This window comes from Macaca fascicularis, chromosome 9, assembly GCF_037993035.2.
Source record: "Macaca fascicularis isolate 582-1 chromosome 9, T2T-MFA8v1.1".
In the NCBI taxonomy this organism is placed as follows: domain Eukaryota; kingdom Metazoa; phylum Chordata; class Mammalia; order Primates; family Cercopithecidae; genus Macaca; species Macaca fascicularis.
The window spans coordinates 21015289-21039200 of record NC_088383.1 but is presented as its reverse complement, the minus strand read 5'-3'; the positions used below and the strand labels follow the sequence as shown (position 1 = coordinate 21039200).

At 35.5% G+C, this 23912-nt stretch overlaps 1 protein-coding gene across 3 annotated transcripts in view; it reads right to left on the bottom strand.

The window, feature by feature from the left end:
• The window catches only part of PLXDC2 (plexin domain containing 2), a 467700-nt gene that overhangs the window by 137592 nt on the left and 306196 nt on the right, over window positions 1-23912 (bottom strand). For all 3 annotated transcript variants that reach the window (XR_010577861.2, XM_074001155.1, XM_074001156.1), the window contains one exon: window positions 2790-2912. Coding sequence is in view for 2 of the 3 variants with exons in the window: in XM_074001155.1 (XP_073857256.1) it covers window positions 2790-2912 (123 nt within the window). In the remaining variant the exon portion in view is untranslated. The remainder of the gene's footprint in view (window positions 1-2789; window positions 2913-23912) is intronic.

Below are 23912 nucleotides of genomic sequence, written 5' to 3'. Positions count from 1 at the left end.
CCTCTAGCTTCTATCGCACTCTGGTGATGCAGTGAAAACAATGAACCAGAGGGCAGAAGACTTAGACTCGCACCTTGTCTCTATAAAACTTTCCATGTGAACTTGGACACAATTAATCTGCATGAAACCGTTTCCTTTCCTGTAACATGGGGAGTACAGTTTTTGCCTTCAAGCAATTCCGGCATTAAATACAAGAAAATATAGTTACCCTTGACTATTTATGAAAATAAGAGGGCTATATAAATTAAAGTTTTTAATGCAAATTCTGAGGGAGAGATTCCCAATATTTTGTTAGTAGCAGGTTGCTAAAAAGCACACTGTTGGCCCGGCGCGGTGGGTCATGCGCCTGTAATCCCAGCACTTTGGGAGGCCGAAGCGGGTGCATCAGGGATCAGGAGATCGAGACTATCCTGGCTAACACGGTGAACCCCGTCTCTACTGAAAATAATAATTAAAAAAAAAAGAGCCGGGCGTGGTAGCGGGTGCCCGTAGTCCCAGCTACTCGGGAGGCTGAGGCAGGAGAATGGCGTGAACCCGGGAAGCAGAGCTTGCAGTGGGCCGAGATCGCGCCACTGCACTCCAGCCTGGGTAACAGAAGGAGACAGAGCGCGACTCCGTCTCAAAAAAAAAAAAAAAAAAAAAAAAAGGCATACTGTTTGCACGTGCTAAATTTTATATTATGTAATAGCATAGCTCTCTCAACATTTGCTGATTTAAATTTTCTAACCTGCTGCTGTCTTCTCTAGAGAAGTCTGCTTTCCTAAATTGTTGAATTTCCAATCTTTAAGTATCCTGTCAGTGATTCTAGCCAAACTTGAAAATATTTCAGCAAGTTGTTGTGGTATTAAAAGGGCTTTGTGAAGAGCCTTACAGTATTTAAAAGTGTTTCATTCATTCAATAAAACACAAGCTTTCATTATCATATTGTTTGAACTCAATATTCCTCAATATTAGATTCCTATGGAATAAGTCATTACACAGAAGGTATTTCAATGGGTAAAAAATACATGCTTTCTTGAGTATTAATACTTTTACAATTCCCAGAAATAAAAACTCAGTTTACATATGTAATTATTTTTATTCATTCATTGAATAATTATTTAGGACCTACAGCCTATTAAGTATCTATACAGGATACTGGAGATAAAATGATTTCTTATAAATAGCCACAGTCCTTGTTTTTAAAGAACCTAGAGTTCTTTAAAAGAAAGAAGTTGGAGTAGTATACATCAATTTTTAACAATCACTCAAATGCAAGTAAAATTCAAATATTAAGAGCTACCTAGGAACAAGGTATATGAGAATATATGTAGAGAGACTTATTTAATATGTCTTATGATTTTGATAGCAACAGTATAAAGTCTTGGTCATTAGAATCATGTGCCCATGAGTAAATGACTCTAATATCACGTAGTGAATGTCGGAGCTTGGAAAATAGTCAATGTTCACTAAATGTTTTATTATTTCCATAGGATAGATTCCCAAGGCAATTTTGTATTGGAATGATAGAGCAAGTTTCAGATAAGTTTCTGGCTGCAGTTTTGCCTCAAGAATACTGTATTTACAGTCTACTTGCACATCCTTGGGTGTTAGCACCTCATGAGTTTTTAAAAAATGGAAGAGAATATAATAGTTCTTAAAATAATAGAGATGAATCATTATTACAGCTAACATTTACAGTTACTTCATATTGGATCATATCTTGGTGTTACTCAAGTTGTTCAAAGTGTATTTCCTAAGGTGAATATCTAACTATGTTTAGTTTCTTCATTGTGCTATTTCGACCTGTAAAATGGCTTTCATTACACTGGTCAGGAGATTGCTCTGAGCAAAATGATCGTATTTCTCCAAGGCTACAGCTACCATCAAGTCTATTCCAACCATGAGCAAATTTCTTCCTTGATCATCACAAATAAGACAAGAGTAGAAATAACTCTGTTCACCCCAATTGCTTGTATTATTTGCAGGCATAAAATTGTCATTTGAACAAACAAATATCATTTGTGAATGTTAAATACACAGAAAATTCTATACTTAATTAATCGTTCAAATATAAACTCTTTGTTACTTATAATTTATTTTCTCTACCAAAGTTACAGCTTTCAATAAGATGTTGAGATGAAAACTCATTTAGGTCTCCAACGCCTTGAATTTCTTGCTTGGATTTTGGCAGCACTTAATGATATATTCCAGTTTTTTCTCTATTTTATATGTCCCAAAATAGTAATAGCAGGTATATATTGCTCTTGGTATATTTGATAAATCTTAACAGGCTCTCACTCATTTTTTAAAGTTAAGAAAACTTTATTTTCTTAAGTTGAACTACCCACAACTAACTACTTTATACTTTTTAAAATATGTGTTCATCTTATGGATACATACAAGTCATAAGTTCTGGAAATTTAATGTCAATATATGCCACCTCCCTCTACTGGAAAATCAGAACTAACAAAATTATTCTTATTTCCATTTTTTCTGATGGGAAAATTGGAAAACTGACTTATTGAAATAGCATCAAATAAATTCATTTGCTTTGTCTGAGGTCTTGTCTACAGCAACTCATTTTTATTGTGTATAGTAGATGTTAATAAACGTGTTGAATGAATGAATGAATGCCATTTGTGTACTTTATAAATCTTAGCAGAATAACATTTGTCATCTCAGACCATTTGCATCAAGCAGTTTACACACCAAAAAATAAACAATTAAGAAAAACATTAACAGGAATCTGATGCTTGAGGTTTAAAAATACACATGCAGCAAAAAAAAATAGGCTATTCAATACATACCATTATCAAAATATCTGACAGTTGAATTTCTGGATACACTGGGATCAAAATTTGCCATTAAAGGTGCTATGTACTGTGTGGCTGTTAGCATTCGATGTACAACTTCTCCAGTGTATATGAAACCTAGAATTAGAAAAATAGGAAACATATTCAGAAAAAGAAGCCCATATAAAATTATGATTAAAATACTACAAACCCAATTACAGTCGTATTATGAAAATAAAATGTCATGGTAGCTGGAAAAAAAGGAACGTATTTAACATCTTAGTATCTTATTAACAATACTTGGTCTGGATTAAGTAACAAATTCTTGTATAATTTGGTAGAACCTTGCAAACCCAAAATCTATAACATGTACAATTTTAATTGGGGGAAAAGTGACTACTATCTGGATGAGATTATTAGGCTAAAAATGCTAATACTGCATTATAAGTAACTCAAATATTCAATTTGCTGTTATTAATCCCTTGTTATTTTAACACTAGCTTACCACACAAGTCCTTTTAATGAGTGAATTCATTTTCATAATATTTATTTAAGCTACCATCTCAGCATAGGAATTTTAGAAATGACATCTGGTACAATGCAGAAAATGTTTTGATCTTTTTTTTTTACTTGAAAGTTGAAAGGGGGCTAAACACCCATGGTGAAGTTTTCACATTCTTGGTTTGCTCAAGCCTCTACATTATCAGCATGCTATCAAGAAGATAAAGTCTATATGTCTACAGATAAGGTGGTAAAACATTGACAATGCACAAATGCCTCCCTATTTAGAGATTTAATCAATGCCAGTCTATTCTAGCAGTTGGATAATGAGAAGGAATTTACTATGGAGGACTTTGGCTTTGAATTAACTTTCAATAGCTCCTATGTTACAAGTCTAACTCCCTTTCTATTATTCACAGTAGGTTTATTTACTTTGTGGATGATCCATGACAAATTGTTAATCCTGTGCTGGCTTCTTGCCTTCAAAGTCTTTAGCTGCCTGAAAGGAGAGTCAGCTCAGGGATTGCTAACTAATTTTAATATTAATCTAAGAAATACACAATTGAGATACATATGCAAATGCACACACACAAATAAAATGCAAGGCAAATTATTTGTGACAATGCAATTGTAATGTTTGGGCAGTCATGAGTTAATTAGATACCCGGCACTAATATAAATCATTTTATATTAATAAGATAATGATATTTAAAGCTCAAAAAATGTTAAACTTTGATAACTCATTTTATGGTCTGAATAAATATTTCATTGGCAGATTGTGGTCTTCATTGTTTCAAATTCCAACTGTGATGTCTAGGTAAGATATTACAGAATTAAACCTGTAGCTATTTACTTAGAAATTAATTTCTCTCTTTTTGGGAATATCTTCTTTCCTTTGACTACCTTTTAACATTTCATCAAAAACATAATTGAACTCTAGCTATTCATCTTAAAAAATATTTTAACTGGAAAAATATTCAATGTGTACTTTTATCATCATGGCTTCTTGTTTCTTACATGACTTATTGTTTCTTATTTACCAAGCACTATCTTTCAAAATAAATACCTGATGCTTTAAGCAGAATTTCGTACATTTGTAATTTCACCTAGCTGAAATGTATTAAAAATACTATGGTGATAAGGTCATTGCTTTTATTATACTTCCTTCTAGATTTTCAGTCATACTCCTAATATCAAAGTGCAATATCACATCCTTAACATTATAAACATGAAGAGTAACTGTTTTCCAGGGTCTCTATTTTTTCTCCTATCCTCACCAGCATGCATTTATAATCTATCATTAAAATGAATACGAAAATTCTATAGATACCATCTCTTAAGGGAAATGTTTGAATTAGACGCTGAAAGTGTTATTTCCGAGAAAATAGCTCCAAGCAGGTTATTTCTCTTCTTTATATTCTCCAAGTACAAACAGAAGAAACTGCATAACTTGGAGGATGGAGGTCAGTTATTCAAGGAAGATAATTTTACATAAGTACAAAATCCATTCTCCAAGACAACTTTGTAAGAAGAACACCAGCAATACCTAGAAATACACTGTTGCAAAATGTAAGAGCACTGATGATTTCAGACACTTCATACTTACTGCTAGTATTTAAATAAATAAAATATATATACTTTCCCCTCAATGTTTCTACATAGATTTGCTAAGAAACTATATATACTTTCATAGATTTGCTAAGAAACTTCTCTCCACTCTCAATAACCCAGTTTTCAGATGACAGAAACCATTAACTATTGTTTCTTTTGATGAGGAAACTGTTCCCCAAATCTACAATTTATCAAATGTCAAGGGTGAAATTTCAAATTGTTTCCAAAGAACTAAGTAGAAATATAGAAGAATTTGTTAACATGTATAAGCCACAGATATAGTTTTTAATTATTTTGTTACTAGAATATTAAAATAAGTTATGTTACTATGAGTATTATGGTTGCTACAACCACAGTGAACAAGAAACTGCTACCACAATTACTAGCATGTCTGGTACTTCTATTACTACTACCACTACTAGTACCACCACCACGAAGAATTACTATGAAAAAAAATAAAAACCCCAAGAAGGAAAAAAACCCTAGTACTCTGCAAAATGAGCTTAATTTTACTTATTCAGAGAATACTTGCTTGTTCTTCTTGGCTATATTGAAAGTTAATTATATCAATATCTCAGGTTAGTTTCTAACGACCAAGAAATAAAATTCTTGACTTCTTGGTGAAGCCCATCTAATGATAGGCTTTACCTAGTTCTCCTTAAGTTTCCAGATTTTAAAAATATCACTTCAGTAGTGGTTAATAATTGAGTGGAGAGAAGCCTTACAAGCTTGCAGGGGAATGTAATTAGGTGTTAAATAAGAAAGAGTTATGCAAATTAATGCAACAAAACTCCAAAGCTTTAAAGGCACTCATAGCTACCAACACCCCATTAGACATTTACTTCTTTTCTTTGACTGTTCTGGGCATTCCCAGCTAAAGATTATATATAAAATATATATTTATTTATATAAATACATATGTATATTTTATGTGTACATATATGTTACTTTTCTGGTTCTTAATGTTTTGGCGTAATTTAAGCAATATGTTTGCTTATTTATTTATTTATTTATATTTTTATTTTTTTGAGATGGAGTCTTGCTCTGTCACCCAGGCTGGAGTGCAGTGGTGTGATCTCAGCTCACTGCAAGCTCCGCCTCCCCGGTTCACGCCATTCTCCTGCCTCAGCCTCCCGAGTAGCTGGGACTACAAGCACCCGACACCCTGCCCAGCTAATTTTTTGTATTTTTAGTAGAGACGGGGTTTTACCATGTTAGCCAGGATGGTCTCGATCTCCTGACCTCGTGATCCGCCTGCCTGGGCCTCCCAAAGTGCTGAGATTACAGGCGTGAGCCACCGTGCCTGGCCTTTTTTTTTTTTTTTTAATTTTTTTTTTATATACACTTCAAGTTTTGGGATACCTGTGCAGAATGTGCAGGTTTGTTACATAGGTATACATGTGCCATGGTGGTTTGCTGCAACCATCAATGTATCATCTACATTAGGTACTTCTCCTAATGCTATCCCTCCCCAAGGCACCCACCCTCTGACAGGCCCCCGTGTGTGATGTTCCCCTCCCTGTGTCCATGTGTTCTCATTGTTCAACTCCCACTTATGAGTTAGAACATGCAGTGTTTGGTTTTCTGTTCTTGTATTACTTTGCTGAGAATGATGATTTCCAGCTTCATCCATGTCCCTGCAAAGGACGTTAACTCATACTTTTTTATGGCTGCATAGTATTCCATGGGGTTTATGTGTCACATTTTATTTATCCAGTCTATCATTGATGGGCATTTGAGTTGGTTCCAAGTCTTTGATACTGTGAATAGTGCTGCAATAAACATATGTGTGCACGTTTCTTTATAGTAGAATGATTTATAATCCATCAGGTATATGTTTTAACCATTTTATTTACACATCTCTGTAGCCATTTGAAGAGCTAATCATACAATGTCTCCTTTGTTTACTATATGATTCTACTATAAATAGCACTCATTTGCTCATCTGCCTTTGCAGAAAAGTGGTCATTTATGAAGATAATTTGGGACTGAGAAAGATACCTTCATGTAAAAGAATCAAGTGAGAGAAGCAATGGCCTTCTTTGTCTCTTTTGATCTTTGATGGTTTAAAGTCTGTTTTATCAGAGACTAGTATTGCAACCCCTGCTTTTTTTTGTTCTCCATTTGCTTGGTAAATCTTCCTCCATCCCTCTATTTTGAGCCTATGTATGTCTCTGCGTGTGAGATGGGTCTCCTGAATACAGCAGACTGATGGGTCTTGACTCTTTATCCAGTTTGCCAGTCTATGTCTTTTAATTGGAGCATTTAGTCCATTTACATTTAAGGTTAATATTGTTATGTGTGAACTTGATCCTGCCATAATGATATTAACTGGTTACTTTGCTTGTTAGTTGATGCAGTTTCTTCCTAGCCTCGATGGTCTTTACATTTTGGCATGTTTTTGCAATGGCTGGTACCGGTTGTTCCTTTCCATGTTTAGTGAAGGCCATTACATAATGGTAAAGGGATCAATTCAACAGGAAGAGCTAACTATCCTAAATATATATGCACCCAATACAGGAGCACCCAGATTCATAAAGCAAGTCCTTAGAGACTTACAAAGAGACTTAGACTCCCATACAATAATAATGGGAGACTTCAACACTCCACTGTCAACATTAGACAGATCAACGAGACAGAAAGTTAACAAGGATATCCAGGAATTGAACTCATCTCTGCAGCAAGCAGACCTAATAGACATCTATAGAACTCTCCACCCCAAATCAACAGAATATACATTCTTCTCAGCTCCACATCGTACTTACTCCAAAATTGACCACGTAATTGGAAGTAAAGCACTCCTCAGCAAATGTACAAGAACAGAAATTATAACAAACTGTCTCTCAGACCACAGTGCAATCAAACTAGAACTCAGGACTAAGAAACTCCATCAAAACCGCTCAACTACATGGAAACTGAACAACCTGCTCCTGAATGACTACTGGGTACATAACGAAATGAAGGCAGAAATAAAAATGTTCTTTGAAACCAATGAGAACAAAGATACAACATACCAGAATCTCTGGGACACATTTAAAGCAGTGTGTAGAGGGAAATTTATAGCACTAAATGCCCACAAGAGAAAGCAGGAAAGATCTAAAATTGACACTCTAACATCGCAATTAAAAGAACTAGAGAAGCAAGAGCAAACACATTCGAAAGCTAGCAGAAGGCTAGAAATAACTAAGATCAGAGCAGAACTGAAGGAGATAGAGACACAAAAAGCCCTCCAAAAAATCAATGAATCCACGAGTTGGTTTTTTGAAAGATCAACAAAATTGACAGACCACTAGCAAGACTAATAAAGAAGAAAAGAGAGAAGAATCAAATCGACGCAATTAAAAATGATAAAGGGGATATCACCACGGACCCCACAGAAATACAAACTACCATCAGAGAATACTATAAACACCTCTATGCAAATAAACTGGAAAATCTAGAAGAAATGGATAATTTCCTGGACACTTACACTCTTCCAAGACTAAACCAGGAAGAAGTTGAATCCCTGAATAGACCAATAGCAGGCTCTGAAATTGAGGCAATAATTAATAGCCTACCAACCAAAAAAAGTCCAGGACCAGATGGATTCACAGCTGAATTCTACCAGAGGTACAAGGAGGAGTTGGTACCATTCCTTCTGAAACTATTCCAATCAATAGAAAAAGAGGGAATCCTCCCTAACTCATTTTATGAGGCCAACATCATCCTGATACCAAAGCCTGGCAGAGACACAACAAAAAAAGAGAATTTTAGACCAATATCCCTGATGAACATCGATGCAAAAATCCTCAATAAAATACTGGCAAACCGGATTCAGCAACACATCAAAAAGCTTATCCACCATGATCAAGTGGGCTTCATCCCTGGGATGCAAGGCTGGTTCAACATTCGCAAATCAATAAACATAATCCAGCATATAAACAGAACCAAAGACAAGAACCACATGATTATCTCAATAGATGCAGAAAAGGCTTTTGACAAAATTCAACAGCCCTTCATGCTAAAAATGCTCAATAAATTCGGTATTGATGGAACGTACCTCAAAATAATAAGAGCTATTTATGACAAACCCACAGCCAATATCATACTGAATGGGCAAAAACTGGAAAAATTCCCTTTGAAAACTGGCACAAGACAGGGATGCCCTCTCTCACCACTCCTATTCAACATAGTGTTGGAAGTTCTGGCTAGGGCAATTAGGCAAGAGAAAGAAATCAAGGGTATTCAGTTAGGAAAAGAAGAAGTCAAATTGTCCCTGTTTGCAGATGACATGATTGTATATTTAGAAAACCCCATTGTCTCAGCCCAAAATCTCCTTAAGCTGATAAGCAACTTCAGCAAAGTCTCAGGATACAAAATTAATGTGCAAAAATCACAAGCATTCTTATACACCAGTAACAGACAAACAGAGAGCCAAATCAGGAATGAACTTCCATTCACAATTGCTTCAAAGAGAATAAAATACCTAGGAATCCAACTTACAAGGGATGTAAAGGACCTCTTCAAGGAGAACTACAAACCACTGCTCAGTGAAATCAAAGAGGACACAAACAAATGGAAGAACATACCATGCTCATGGATAGGAAGAATCAATATCGTGAAAATGGCCATACTGCCCAAGGTAATTTATAGATTCAATGCCATCCCCATCAAGCTACCAATGAGTTTCTTCACAGAATTGGAAAAAACTGCTTTAAAGTTCATATGGAACTAAAAAAGAGCCTGCATCTCCAAGGCAATCCTAAGTCAAAAGAACAAAGCTAGAGGCATCACGCTACCTGACTTCAAACTATACTACAAGGCTACAGTAACCAAAACAGCATGGTACTGGTACCAAAACAGAGATATAGACCAATGGAACAGAACAGAGTCCTCAGAAATAATACCACACATCTACAGCCATCTGATCTTTGACAAACCTGAGAGAAACAAGAAATGGGGAAAGGATTCCCTATTTAATAAATGGTGCTGGGAAAATTGGCTAGCCATAAGTAGAAAGCTAAAACTGGATCCTTTCCTTACTCCTTATACGAAAATTAATTCAAGATGGATTAGAGACTTAAATGTTAGACCTAATACCATAAAAATCCTAGAGGAAAACCTAGGTAGTACCATTCAGGACATAGGCATGGGAAAAGACTTCATGTCTAAAACACCAAAAGCAATGGCAGCAAAAGCCAAAATTGACAAATGGGATCTAATTAAACTAAAGAGCTTCTGCACAGCAAAAGAAACTACCATGAGAGTGAACAGGCAACCTACAGAATGGGAGAACATTTTTGCAATCTACTCATCTGACAAAGGGCTAATATCCAGAACCTACAAAGAACTCAAACAAATTTACAAGAAAAAAACAAACAACCCCATCAAAAAGTGGGCAAAGGATATGAACAGACATTTCTCAAAAGAAGACATTCATACAGCCAACAGACACATGAAAAAATGCTCATCATCACTGGCCATCAGAGAAATGCAAATCAAAACCACAATGAGATACCATCTCACACCAGTTAGAATGGCAATCATTAAAAAGTCAGGAAACAACAGGTGCTGGAGAGGATGTGGAGAAATAGGAACACTTTTACACTGTTGGTGGGATTGTAAACTAGTTCAACCATTATGGAAAACAGTATGGCGATTCCTCAAGGATCTAGAACTAGATGTACCATATGACCCAGCCATCCCATTACTGGGTATATACCCAAAGGATTATAAATTATGCTGCTATAAAGACACATGCACACGTATGTTTATTGCGGCACTATTCACAATAGCAAAGACTTGGAATCAACCCAAATGTCCATCAGTGACAGATTGGATTAAGAAAATGTGGCACATATACACCATGGAATACTATGCAGCCATCAAAAAGGATGAGTTTGTGTCCTTTGTAGGGACATGGATGCAGCTGGAAACCATCATTCTTAGCAAACTATCACAAGAACAGAAAACCAAACACTGCATGTTCTCACTCATAGGTGGGAACTGAACAATGAGATCACTTGGACTCGGGAAGGGGAACATCACACACCGGGGCCTATCATGGGGAGGGGGGAGGGGGTAGGGATTGCATTGGGAGTTATACCTGATGTAAATGACGAGTTGATGGGTGCTGACGAGTTGATGGGTGCAGCACACCAACATGGCACAAGTATACATATGTAGCAAACCTGCACGTTATGCACATGTACCCTAGAACTTAAAGTATAATAATAATAAATAAATTAAAAAAAAAAAAAGTAAGAGAAGCAAACATATTTTGTTCTTTGAATCTCAAATAATAGCGAATACATGGCCACTCTCTTTTGCCTTAGCAATTAGCAAAACCAGAGTCAAATTCTGAGATTGGTTGTAATCAACAGCTTTGTTCTTGTACCTTGAAAAATTTCCTTGGGCCGCTTTCCGTAGGTAGTCTCTAGTCATGTGAATAATCTGTTTTTATATCTGTAAGCCTCATCGAGTCAGTTGGGGGATTCTATCATTGTAGATCTTGTCATGAATAAATCCCATTCAATCATTATAGATTTATTAACCATAACTATGTATTTACTAACCTGAAATATTATTCTGATAATGGTGAAATTAACCAGTATCTATATAGGCCTTTGCTAATTATATTATTTTCATTTTTTTTTTTCTGAAACAGAGTCTTGCTCTGTCACTCAGGCTGGAGTGCAGTGGCATGATCTTGGCTCACTGCAAACTCCGCCTCCCAGGCTCAAGCGATCCTCCTGTCTCAGCCTCCCAAGTGGCTGGGATTACAGGCATGCACTACCATGCCCAGCGAATTTTAGTATTTTTAGTAGAGACATGGTTTCACCATGTTGGCCAGGCTGGTCTTGAACTCCTGGTCTCAAGTGATCCACCTGTCTTTGCCTCCCAAAGTGCTAGGATTACAGGTATGAGCCACTGCAGCCAACCTTCATGTATTTTTTTTTATTGTGTTCTTGCACTAACTTTAAAAAAGAATAATGGTGCAGTTAGTATTATTTTCATTTATTAAATGAAGTATTTAATAAGGCTGGGTAATTTGCCTAAAGCCACATGGCTAGAATAGGTCTTGTGATTCCAAATGTTATGGACTCTTTACAGTATATTTTTGCAGTCATTATGTGTCCAGCCTTACAACAGATACATTAGAAGACAGAAAGTTAGGCAGTATTATTTTTACTTATCTTGACGTCATTTCTAAGGCAATCACTCTGTAGGAATGCTGACAATCCCCATAAACAAGTTAAAATTGCCACTGGATGACACTTTCCATAATTATCCAGTAAGGCCTCACTTAACATCTCCAGGTTCTTGGAAACTGTCACTTTAAGGTAAAATATGTAAGGCAACCAATTTCAGCACTGGCTAACTGATATCAGTAAGAATTAAGTTCCTATGGCATATTTCTGGATACAAAATCTCACCAAACTTCTAAATAAAGTGTTCCAAAAACACTTATTTAAATAAACTTGAGCTCTACATACATTTAAGAAAGGTTAATAAAAACAGATAAGATAATTATTTATCCAGTTATTTTGGTTCTGGGTCACAGGTGGCCTGAGCGTTTCCTGGCAGCTAAGGGAGTGAGGCAAGTACCAACCCTGGACCAGATGCCATTCCATCACAGGGCACATTCCCACATACACCCACACTCAATCACACTGAAACCATGTCGACATGCAGTAAATCTGATGTGTACATCTTTGGAATGTGGGAGGAAACCAAAGTACCCAGAGAAAGCCTACGCAGACATGGGGAGAACGCGCAAACTCCACACGACAGTGGCCCTAACCAGGAGTCAGTTTTTTGTGTTTCTTTTCTCATCAACATTGAAGAATGATGTTGAGCAGAACAACTTTATTCAAGGATCTGCTATATACTCTCCCTCATTGGATTTTATACTTAAACAAGGAGGTTGAGGAAGAAAAGACCTGTTCTGTCTGTGTGAAAATTCCAGCACTTATGCCTTAGAGCAGGGTGTTGGCCACCTCAAATCATGCTACTTTTATTGTAATACTAAAGGCTCTTTATTTTAATTGGAAGATTTCATAAATAGATTTATATTATATTCCTCTATTGCAATTCACCAAATGAGATGTAAATTGACATGGGAATCACACACGATGAGATAATTCATTTCCTAGTAGAAGAAAATTATTTCCTAGTGATGTGACTAAGTTACTTAAACTCTGTATAGTTCAGTTACCTAATCTGCTAAATGGGAGTGTAACGGAGTCAATATCGTTGGGTTGTTGTGATGGCTGAAAGAGTGAATACTGTAAGACAAATGCTTAAAAGTTTGCAGAAAACCAATGAATCACTTATATTTGCTCAAATTTTTACCTCTTGAGGCCTTTTCTATGAAGCCTTTACAAGTTAATCTTGGACTTACGCTAGGATATTTATATGACTTTAAAATTGTGTGTCAGACCTAAATGTACGACATGTGTTTACCTGCCTTATTCTTGTTTGAATTAAGGTAGACTATTGATCCCAACTACAGGATAATAGATAACAAAAACCTGAGTGTCCAAAATTCTTAGTTTGATATATTTCTCCTTACATTCTGATGGAACAAGCACTTTGTAAAAATGTTAACCTCCTATTGGTTGCAAGTGGTTGTTTTGTTTAATTGGAAGTGTCATCGTAATAAAAGCAGCACAAAGAAGCTATAATTGCTTGTGAAACACTCCGTAAAACTTTACTGTGTAAGGTACTCCATAAAATATTCTACTTCATCATCTTTTAGTTAATATTTTGGACCCAAGAGGAAAGGTTGGAGTTGATGGGTATGCCTGTAGGGCATTGAACATTTGTAGCTAAATGTTGTCTTTAGAGTGCAAATGATAATGGTATATGCCATCTTTATTATATGACATATGTACTGTTATCTCTACACATTAATCAAATAGATCTGAAATTTATGATCTTTTATCCATAAGGATTTGAAGACCCACTTCCTTATCATGATCTCTGACTAACCTTATATGTGTTCCATTTCTTCTATTCATGAAGAATTGAATTATTTAACTGCGTGTTTGCATTTATTGTTTGTCAATAGCTCAGTGTTGTTGTTGGACAAGTTGCTTGAACAACTTGATGAGGTCTCAGAACAATTCAAATTATGTTTTGCAAAAGTTCTATTTTGTAAGTCACAATACATTTCACGTGCTATAAACTACCTTCTTTAATACAAATACTTGTCAGATTTTTAAACAAAACCATGTGTGGCAGCAATTGATAATCTGAAAATGAAAAGTTGTGGTAAGTTATTTGGTAATGTAACTGTCCGACAGCTGCTACAGTGCAATGACAGGTTTTATGTAACAGACTTCCTCTGAATAAAATTGGTGCTAGTGGACCATATAGTTCACTATGAGGATATTGGCTTGTATTTGCAAGCTAGACGGTTAATAAAATAAAATGAAGGGAAGAAATAGAAGCATTCAGAAATTAATGTGAGTTTACTAATCACTGGTTCCTAGGAAGAAACCCATAATACTGTCAATCACCAAATACTTTCCCTTTACAATTCCAACCAGTTATCAAGTTAAAATATATCAAGGGTCTTTATATTAAAATATATCCATCAGTTCTTAGGAAGCAACCTATAATAGTGTCAATCACCAAACAGTTACCATATTTATACTTGTAACCAGCTGTCAAGGTAAAATACATCAAATAGATTTTGTATACAAAATCAAAATATATTTACATGTGTTAACATATATCACATGTCATAGACTCCTTAATTTTATTGACATAAGGCACCATTGGGGATTATAAACCACAACAAAACCATTCCTTGGGGGGGAAAAAAGCAACAAGTGACAACTCTGTTATCAGCTGCAAATTATGTTCATAAAATTACCAATATAAAAATTTGTGTTGACCATATAAAAAGTCTCTCCCCAACTCCAGAAAGAACAGGAGGTGAAATGTATAGATGAAGAGGGAAAGATAGACAACAAACAAACAAACAAACAAAAGCCAAAAATCAAACACCAAAAAGCCCAAACCTTCTTCCTGAATTTTCATTTTGAACTAACAACAAAATTGTTGATTTCAGTTCTTGTTTCCTCCATCTTGTTCCTAAAAGAAATTCATGTAATATGTTCTTAATTAATGTTAATTCCTCCTAGTGATCACTGTCAACAGCTCCCCTCACCACCTCCTAAAATGTTTCTGATTATCTAGGATTTCTAGATACGGGTTCATTCAGAATCATATCTAGACTGCGGACTATGCATGCCAACCTTTGGAGTTTTATAGTACACAAGGCATCTGGCTTTTCACGGAGACATTGAACTGGCCGACAAGTTTGTTTCCTCTATCAAAATAGAACCAACTAATATTTCAAAAGCCTTAATCCCGCAGGTAGAGTAATGGCAACAATATGGTAGAATAGGAGTTTCCAGTACTTGTCCGCTTTCAGAAAAATCAGTTTATGCAATCACCCATAGACAAAAATACCTTCACAAGAACTAAGAAACCCAGGTGAGAGATTATAGCACCTAAGTGGAGCCTAAAAATAAGAAAAGACACATTGAAGAAGATAGGTAAGAAAATTTCACATTACCCACATCAAGTCTTCTCCAAGCCTATGCAGCCCAGTGCAGAGAAAGATACCCTCCGGGTGAGTAAAGTGAGCAGCACCAAGTCTTCCTGTAGACCCCGACACTGGCCCATCCCAGTGAACCCCTTCAGGCAGGCCCATAGAGACCTAAGCTCCAGGCTAACCCATGTGACTCCATATGCCAGGCCCACCCCGACACCAGACCAGCACTTGCAATCCTGGATTCCAGGCTGGCCCACATGGCTCCAGGCTCCGGGCTGGATGATGTGGCACCCAGTACCAAGTAGTTTGGCCTTCACAAACCTAGGCTTCAGGTAAGCCCTTGTGAACCCTTGTGCCAGGTTGATTCCCATAGACCCAAGATGCAGGCCCAAACTCACTGACCCAGGAACCATGCCTGTCATGCAGACCCAGACACTAGGATTGCCCAGTTAATCGAGGCTCCAGGCCTACATCTGCAGACCCAGGCACCAGGTTAACTCCTGTGGACCCAGGCAGTAGGCCCACCCAAACGCTGATCCAGCCAGCCTACCCAAAAACTCCAGGAGTAAGCCTGAACATAGACTTTGTCAGCCACCAGCACAGAATTTCTGGATGGACTGAGTGGTGAATGTCATTTTTTGTCAACATCAGTATATAAAGACTGAAAGAAGTGCCTACTTCTTCAAATGCAGAGTACATTACCAATGCAAGGTAACAAGGCTCACAAATAATCAAGGAAACATGACAGCATCAAGATAACCAAATAAAGCACCCATAACAGACCTCAAAGAATTGGAGATCTATGAACTGCCTGACAAATAATTGAAAATAATCATCTTGAAGCTCAGTGAGCTACAGGAGAACACAAGTACAAAACTAACTGATATCAGGAAAGCAATACAAGAATAAAACAAGAAGTGTAACAAACAGATAGAAACCATGAAAAAAAGAAGCAAACAGAAATTCTGGAATGGAAGAACACATTAACTGAACTGAAAAATTCCATAGAGAGGTTCAATAGTAGACTTGTTAAAGCAGGAGAAAGAATCAGCAAGCTTGAAGACAGAGCATTTAAAATTACCTGGTAAGAGGAGCAACAACAAAAGAATTTTTATAAGAGCAAAGAAAGGCTACAGGAATTATGAGACATCATTAAGTGAACCAATATATTCATTATGAGAGTTCCAGAAGAAGCAGAGAAAGAGAAAAGGCAAAAACTTATTATGCATAAACAATAACAGAAAACTTCCCAAATCTGGAGAAAGAAATGAACGTCCAGATCCATGAAGCACAAAGAATCCCAAGAAGTTTAGACATAAACAGATCATTACAAAAACATGTTATTAACAAATTCTCTGAAGTCAAAAACACAACAAGAATTTTGAGAGCAGCAAGACAAAAATCTACTCATGACATAAAAAGAAATGTCTGTAAGGCTATCCGGGTGTTTCTCAGCAGGAACCTTACAGGGCAAAAGAAAGAAATATGATAAATACAAAGTGTTCAAAGTAAACCAGCAATGACCAAGAATACTATACCTAGCCAAGTTGACTTTTATAATGTAGAAGAGAGACAAAATTTCCTGGACAAATAAAAGACGAGGGAGTTCATCACCATTAGAACTACCTCATAAGAAATGGTAAAGAGAATCTTTAAGTTGAAGTGAAATGATATAAACTAACAATATGAAAATATATGAAAGAATAAGACTCACTGTAAAGGTCAGAATACAATCACACTCAGCTATTCTCATATTCCAATAGTGCTCCACAACTCACTTTTAACTCTAGTATAAAAGTTAAAAGACAAAGGTATTGGAAATATAGCTATAATAATTTATTAATGAATACATAATAAAAAAGATAAAATTGTGAAATAAACTACAAAAAATATGAGGAGAGGAGAAATTAAAGTGTAGTTTTTGTATGTGGAGAAAGCTACGTTGTTATCAGTTTAAAACATATGCTACAGCTTGAAGATGTCTTATGTAAGCTTAGTGGTAACCACAAAGGAAAAATTGATGGCAGATATAAAGATAAAGAAATTAAAGAAAATCACAACAAAAAATTATCAAATCAAAAAGAAAACAACAGGAGAGGAAGAAAACAAGAAAAGGGCTATAAAATAGAAAACAGTTAACAATAAGTCAATAGTAAGTCTTACCTATAAATAATTACTTTAAATGTATGGATTACATTCTTCAATCAAAAGACATATAGTGGTTGAATTGATTCTGTTTGTTTGTTTGTTTAAAGATCCGACTATATGTTCTCAACAAAAGACTTAACCTTAGCTTTAAGGACACTCATATGCTGAAAGTTAAGGATGGACAAAGATAGTCCCTGCAAATTGCACCAAAAGAGACCAGGAATAGCCATAACTGTATCAGACAAAATAGATGTTAAATCAAAAACTGTCACAAAAGACAATGATAACGATATCAATGCATCAAAAGGGTATAAAATTATAAACATTTATGCCCCCAATATTAAGAACATAAATATATGGCCGAGTGCGGTGGCTCACGCCTGTAATCCCAGCACTTTGGGAGGCCGAGGCAGGTGGATCACGAGGTCAGGAGATCGAGACAATCCTGGCTAACATGGTGAAACCTCGTCTCTACTAAAAATACAAAAAAAAAAAAAAAAAAAAAAAAAAAAATTAGCCGGGCCTGGTGGCGGGCACCTGTAGTCCCAGTTACTCAGGAGGCTGAGGCAGGAGAATGGTGTGAACCCAGGAGGTGGAGATTGCGCCACTGCACTCCAGCCTGGGCGACAGAGTGAGACTCCACCTCAAAAACAAACAAACAAACAAACAAACAAAAAAAAAACAACCCATAAATATATTAAGAGAGCTAAAAGGAGAAATAGTTCACCAATACAATAATAGTAGAGGACCTCAATATTGCCACTTTCAGCAATGGATGAGTCATCCAGACAAAAAAATCAATAAGTATACAGAAGACATGCACAAGACTGAAGACAAATAAATTTAACAGAGATACACAGAATGTTTCATCCAACAGCAGCAGAATATACATTCTTTACAAATGCACACAGAATATTTGTTAGGATAGATCCATGTGTTAGGTCAAATAAAAGTCTTCACAGATTTAGGAAGATTTAAGTAATATCAAGTATCTTTTCAGACCACAATGAAATGAAAGTAGAAATCAATAAGAGGAGGAAAATTGGAAACATTCACAAATATGTGAGAATTAAATAACATAGTTCTGAATAACCAATGAGTCAAAGAAGAAATCAACAGTGAACTTAAAAGATACCTTGAGACAAACAGACAAATACAACTTTCTAAATTTTATGGGATGCAGCAAAAGCAGTCCTAAGAGGTAAGTTTATAGCAATAAATACCCACATGAAGAAAAAAGAAAGACTTCATGAAAGCAACCTAATATGACACCTCAAGGAACAGGAAAAGAGAACAAACTAAGCTTAAGAAAGGAAATAATAAAGAGTTAGCAGAAGGAAGGTAATAAAAAAAATATCAGAAAATATATGAATGATACAGAGACTAGAAAAAAACAATACAATAGGACTCGGTTTTTTTTTTTTTTTAATAAAACAGTAACTTTTAGTTAAACTAAGAAAAAACAGAATAATAAAATTACAAGTGACTAGGTGCAGTGGTTCATGCCTGTAATCCCAGCACATTGGGAGGCTGAGGCAGGTGGATCACCTGAGATCAGGAGTTCAAGACCAGCCAAACCAATATGATGAAATCCTGTCTCTATTTAACATACAAAAACTAGCTGGGCATGGTGGCATGCACCAATAATTCCAGTTTCTCAGGAGGCTGAGACAGGAGAATCGCTTGAACCCAGGAGGCAGGGGTTGCAGTGAGCCAAGATTGCACCATTGCACTCCAGCCTGGGCAACAGGAGTGAAAAAAAAATTTTAAGTGAAAGAAGAGATTACAATTGATACCATATAAATATAAAAGATCAGAAGAAGCTACTGTAAAAATTATATGCCAACAAATTAAATAACCTAGAAGCAGTGTATAAACTTCTGGAAACATACATATTACTACGTCTGAACAGAACAGTATAGAAACTCTAAACAGAATAGAAAATATGGATAAAAGAAACCAGAACAAAAGAACAGAATAGAAAATCTGAAAAAAAAAAAAAAAAAAAACACGTAAAGAGACCTAATCAGTAATCAAAAACCTTCAAAAAAGCTCATGACCTCATGGCTTTACTGGGGTAAATTCTACCAAACACTTAAAGGATATTTAACATCAGTACTACTCAAAATCTTCCAAAAAAATTGAAGAGAAAGAAACACTTGCAAACTCTTTTCTCACGACCAGCATTACCTGGATACCAAAGTCAGATAAAAACATTACAATACAAGAAAACTACAGGGCAATATCCCTGATGAATGTAGACGCAGAAATCCTTAACAAAATAATAGAAAATCTAATTTAACAGTACATTAAAAAGATCATTCCCCATGATCACATAGGTTTTATCCTTGTTTTAACATATACAAATCACTAAATGTGATATACCACATTAATAGAATGAAGATTAAGAATTATATGATCATCTCAATATACGCAAAAAAGCATTTGACAAAATTTAACATCTTTTCATGATAAAAACTCTCAACAAATTAGGTACAGATGGAATGTAACTTAAGAAAATAAAGAATATGTATGACAAGTCCACAGACAGTATCACACTCAACAATAAAAAGCTAAAAGCTTCTTGGGATTGGTAACAAGATAAGGATTCTTGTTCTTGCCATTTCTATTCAATATAATATTAGAAGTTCTAGCCAGCGCAATTAATCAAGAAAAAAGAAATAAAAGACAAACCAGAAAGGAAGAAATAAAATTTTCTTTGCAGATGACATAATGCTCTACATACAAAACCCTGAAAACTCCTCCAAAAAACTGTAAGCATTAATAAACAAATTCAGTGAAAGTGTAAGATACACAATAAACACGTGAAAATAAGTTGTGTTTCTATACACTAACAATGAACTATCCAAAACAGAAATTAACACTCTCATATACAATAGCATCAAAAATTAAAATATTTAGAAATAATTTTATCCAAACAGATAAAAGATCTGTAAACTGAAGTATTGGTGAAAGAAAATTAAAGAAATCACAAATAAAAGGAATGATATCCTGTGATCATAGATTAGAAGAATTGAAAATTAAAAATATTCAACTTTCCATGTGACCCAAAGCAATCTACATATTAAATGCAATTCTTATAAAAATCCCAATGGCATTTTCAAAGAAATAGAAAAAAAATCATGAAATTCATATGGAACCACAAAAGGCCTGTAACTGCCAAAGTGATCTTGAGCAAGAAGAACAAAGCTGGAGGCATCACACTACCTGATTTCAAAATCTACTACAAAGCTACAGAAATCAAAACAGAATGGTTCTGGAATGAAAACAGTCACACTGACCAATGGAACAGAATAGACAGCCCAGCCCCAAATCTAAGCATTTATGGTCATTGATTTTCAACAACTGTGGCAAGAACACAATGGCTAAAAAGTTAGTCTCTTTAATAAATATTGTTAGAAAACTAGATATCCACACGTAGAAAAATAAAATTGGAGCATTATTTCACACCATATGCAAAAATCAACTCAAAGTAGATTAAAGACTTAAATGTGAGACCACAAACTGAAAAACTATATATATATATGATGATCCCTATATATACATATGATGACCCCTAAAACAAAACACAAACAGACAAATGAGATTTCATGAAACTGAAAAGCCGTTAAAGAAAACAATCAACAGAGTCAAGAGAAAACCTGCAGAATGGGAGAAGACATTTGCAAATTACATATCTGCTAAGAGGTCATTATACAAAATATATAAAGAACTCAGCTCAATAGAAGAAAACAAATAACCCAATTAAACAACGGAAAAATGACTTGAACAAACATTTCTCGAATGAAAACACACAAATAGCCAATAGGTACATAAAAAATGTTCAGCATCACTAATCATTAAGGAAATGCAAATAAAAACCAGAATAAAAGATACCATTTGGGATGACTATTATGAACAACATGAAAGATAAAAAGTGTTGACGAGGAGGTGGAGAAAGGAGAACTCTTATACATTGTTGGTGGAAATGTAAATTAGTATAGTCATTATGGAAATAACGCAGAGGATTTCCACAAAATTAAAAGTGGAACTACTATATGATCCAGCAATTCCACTTCTGAGTATGTATCCCGAGGAAGTGAAATCATTATGTGGAAAGGATATCAGAACTTCTATGTTCATTGCAGCACTCTTCACAGTGGCCAAGATATAGGATCAACTTAAGTGCTAATCAGTGGATGAATAAAGAAAATGTGGTATATGTACAAAATGGAATACTATTCAGCCTTTAAAAAGAAGGAAGTCATTGGTGTCAACATGGATGAACTTGGAAGAAATTATGTTATGTGCAATAAGCCAGTCCCAGAAAAGCAAATACTATATGTGGAATATAAAAAGTTACACTTATAGAATCAGAGAGTAGAATTGTGGCCGCTAGAAGCAGGGGGATAGGGTAAACACGGAGACATTGACTTAAGGGTATAAGGTTTCAGTTTTTCAGGATAATAAAGTTCTGAAGATCTAATATATAGCATAGACAACTATTGTTAATAATATTGTATTGCATACTTGAAATTTGCTAAAAGAATAGATCTTACGTGTTCTTACCCCCCCCCAAAAAAAGTATGTGAAGTGATGGATATATTAATTAAGTATATAGTGGTAATCATTTCACAATGTAAATGTATATCAAAACACTACATTGTACATCTTAAATATACACAAATTGTATTTGCCAATTATATCTCAGTGAAGCTGAAAAAAAGTCAATACTCGAAGAAAATAAAAAGTCTTATTCCTAAATGAGGGACAAAGAGAGGGTTGCTTTGAATTATTTACACTCCTAGACTAAGGATATGGAGATCCTGTTGTCAAATGCTGGAGTCACATGCTGCAGCCAAGTTATAGGTGAGAGATAGTCCCCAGGACTTGAGGTCTGCTTGGTCTTTGGGTAGACTGCCCTGTGTTTGCAAAGCATCTGTCTTGAATCACCTTTGACCATGCTCCCTGCAGGCAGCCTTTCTAGAAGACAGTTATTCCGCTTCCATATTTGTGAGTATTGGCTCCCCTGGAATTTCTGTCTAGGTTGACCAGAGCCTATATAACCCATTTGGGATAGATACTATCTAGAACATCTCTACATTATCAGCAGGGCTTCCATCCTGGTTCTGTTCTGCTCTAGAGAGGGAAGTTCATGCATTGCTCTACCTTTCACTTCAACCATAATGCCCCCAACCTAACAAAGATAACTGTCTTTTTCCTTTTTCCCTTCCCTTTCTTTAAGAGATGGGGTCTTGCTATGTTGCCTAGGCTGGAGTTGAACTCCTGGTTGCAAGCCATTCTCCTCCCTCAGTCTTTGTAGTAGCTGGGACTATAGACATGTACCACTACACCCCATTTTGTCTCTTCGTTTTCTAAGGACTTAAAAACTATCATTCGAAATCCATTTTTAAAATGTCCAGAAACAGCCCTGGAAGGAAGATGCTCATATGTAAAGAAGGGAGTGCCTTTGGATAGGAGTCCTTTTTCTACATCACCATACCTTATTGTACATGTTGAATATTCTATAGTAAATCAAGCCTTATTTTAAAAATCAGGTATACTTAAAGTAAAAATATTATATAGCAGGAGAATATCCCTTTCATATCCTTGCCCAAAATCCAGTCTCTAGTTTACAAAACAAATTTTATAGTATATTTTTGAAATAATTACACTTTCCCAACTCTCATCCTTCTGGAAATGCTTTTGTTTCCATGACTGTTTACACATTTCTGGGAAAGACAGAGATCTCATCTCCGAATTTTACTAGATCCATCCGAATCAGACCATGCCATGTCCTGAATGTGCCGACAATCTCTGCATTGTCTTTCCCTTTACATGGCAAGATCAATCCCGTTCATTCAGACAGGAAAAGAAACTCGAAGAGAGTGGAAGAGCTTTGCTTTCTCAAACACAGTCATCTGCATTGTACCAACAGTCCCAAATCAAGGGTCTATTCCTTCCTTCCTTCTTTTTTTTCCACCCGAATACCTAATGTATCTCAATATTTTCCTTAGATGGTTTGGGTTTTAATTGACTTAGCACTTACCTTATAGGTTCAAGGTAGTGTCATATCCTTATATATCCAACCTAGTGTTTTTATATATATATATGTTATATATAATACATATATGTTATATATATGTAACATATATACATCTGTGTGTATACTATTAAATATATGTGTATATATGTATACACAAATGTACAAATGTATGTGTGTATATATAGTGTATGTATAATAGTGTGTATGTATAGTGCATGTAAAATATATGTTATAAATATCATATATATATATTTATATGTTCATTTCTCTCTGCAAGGAGTAA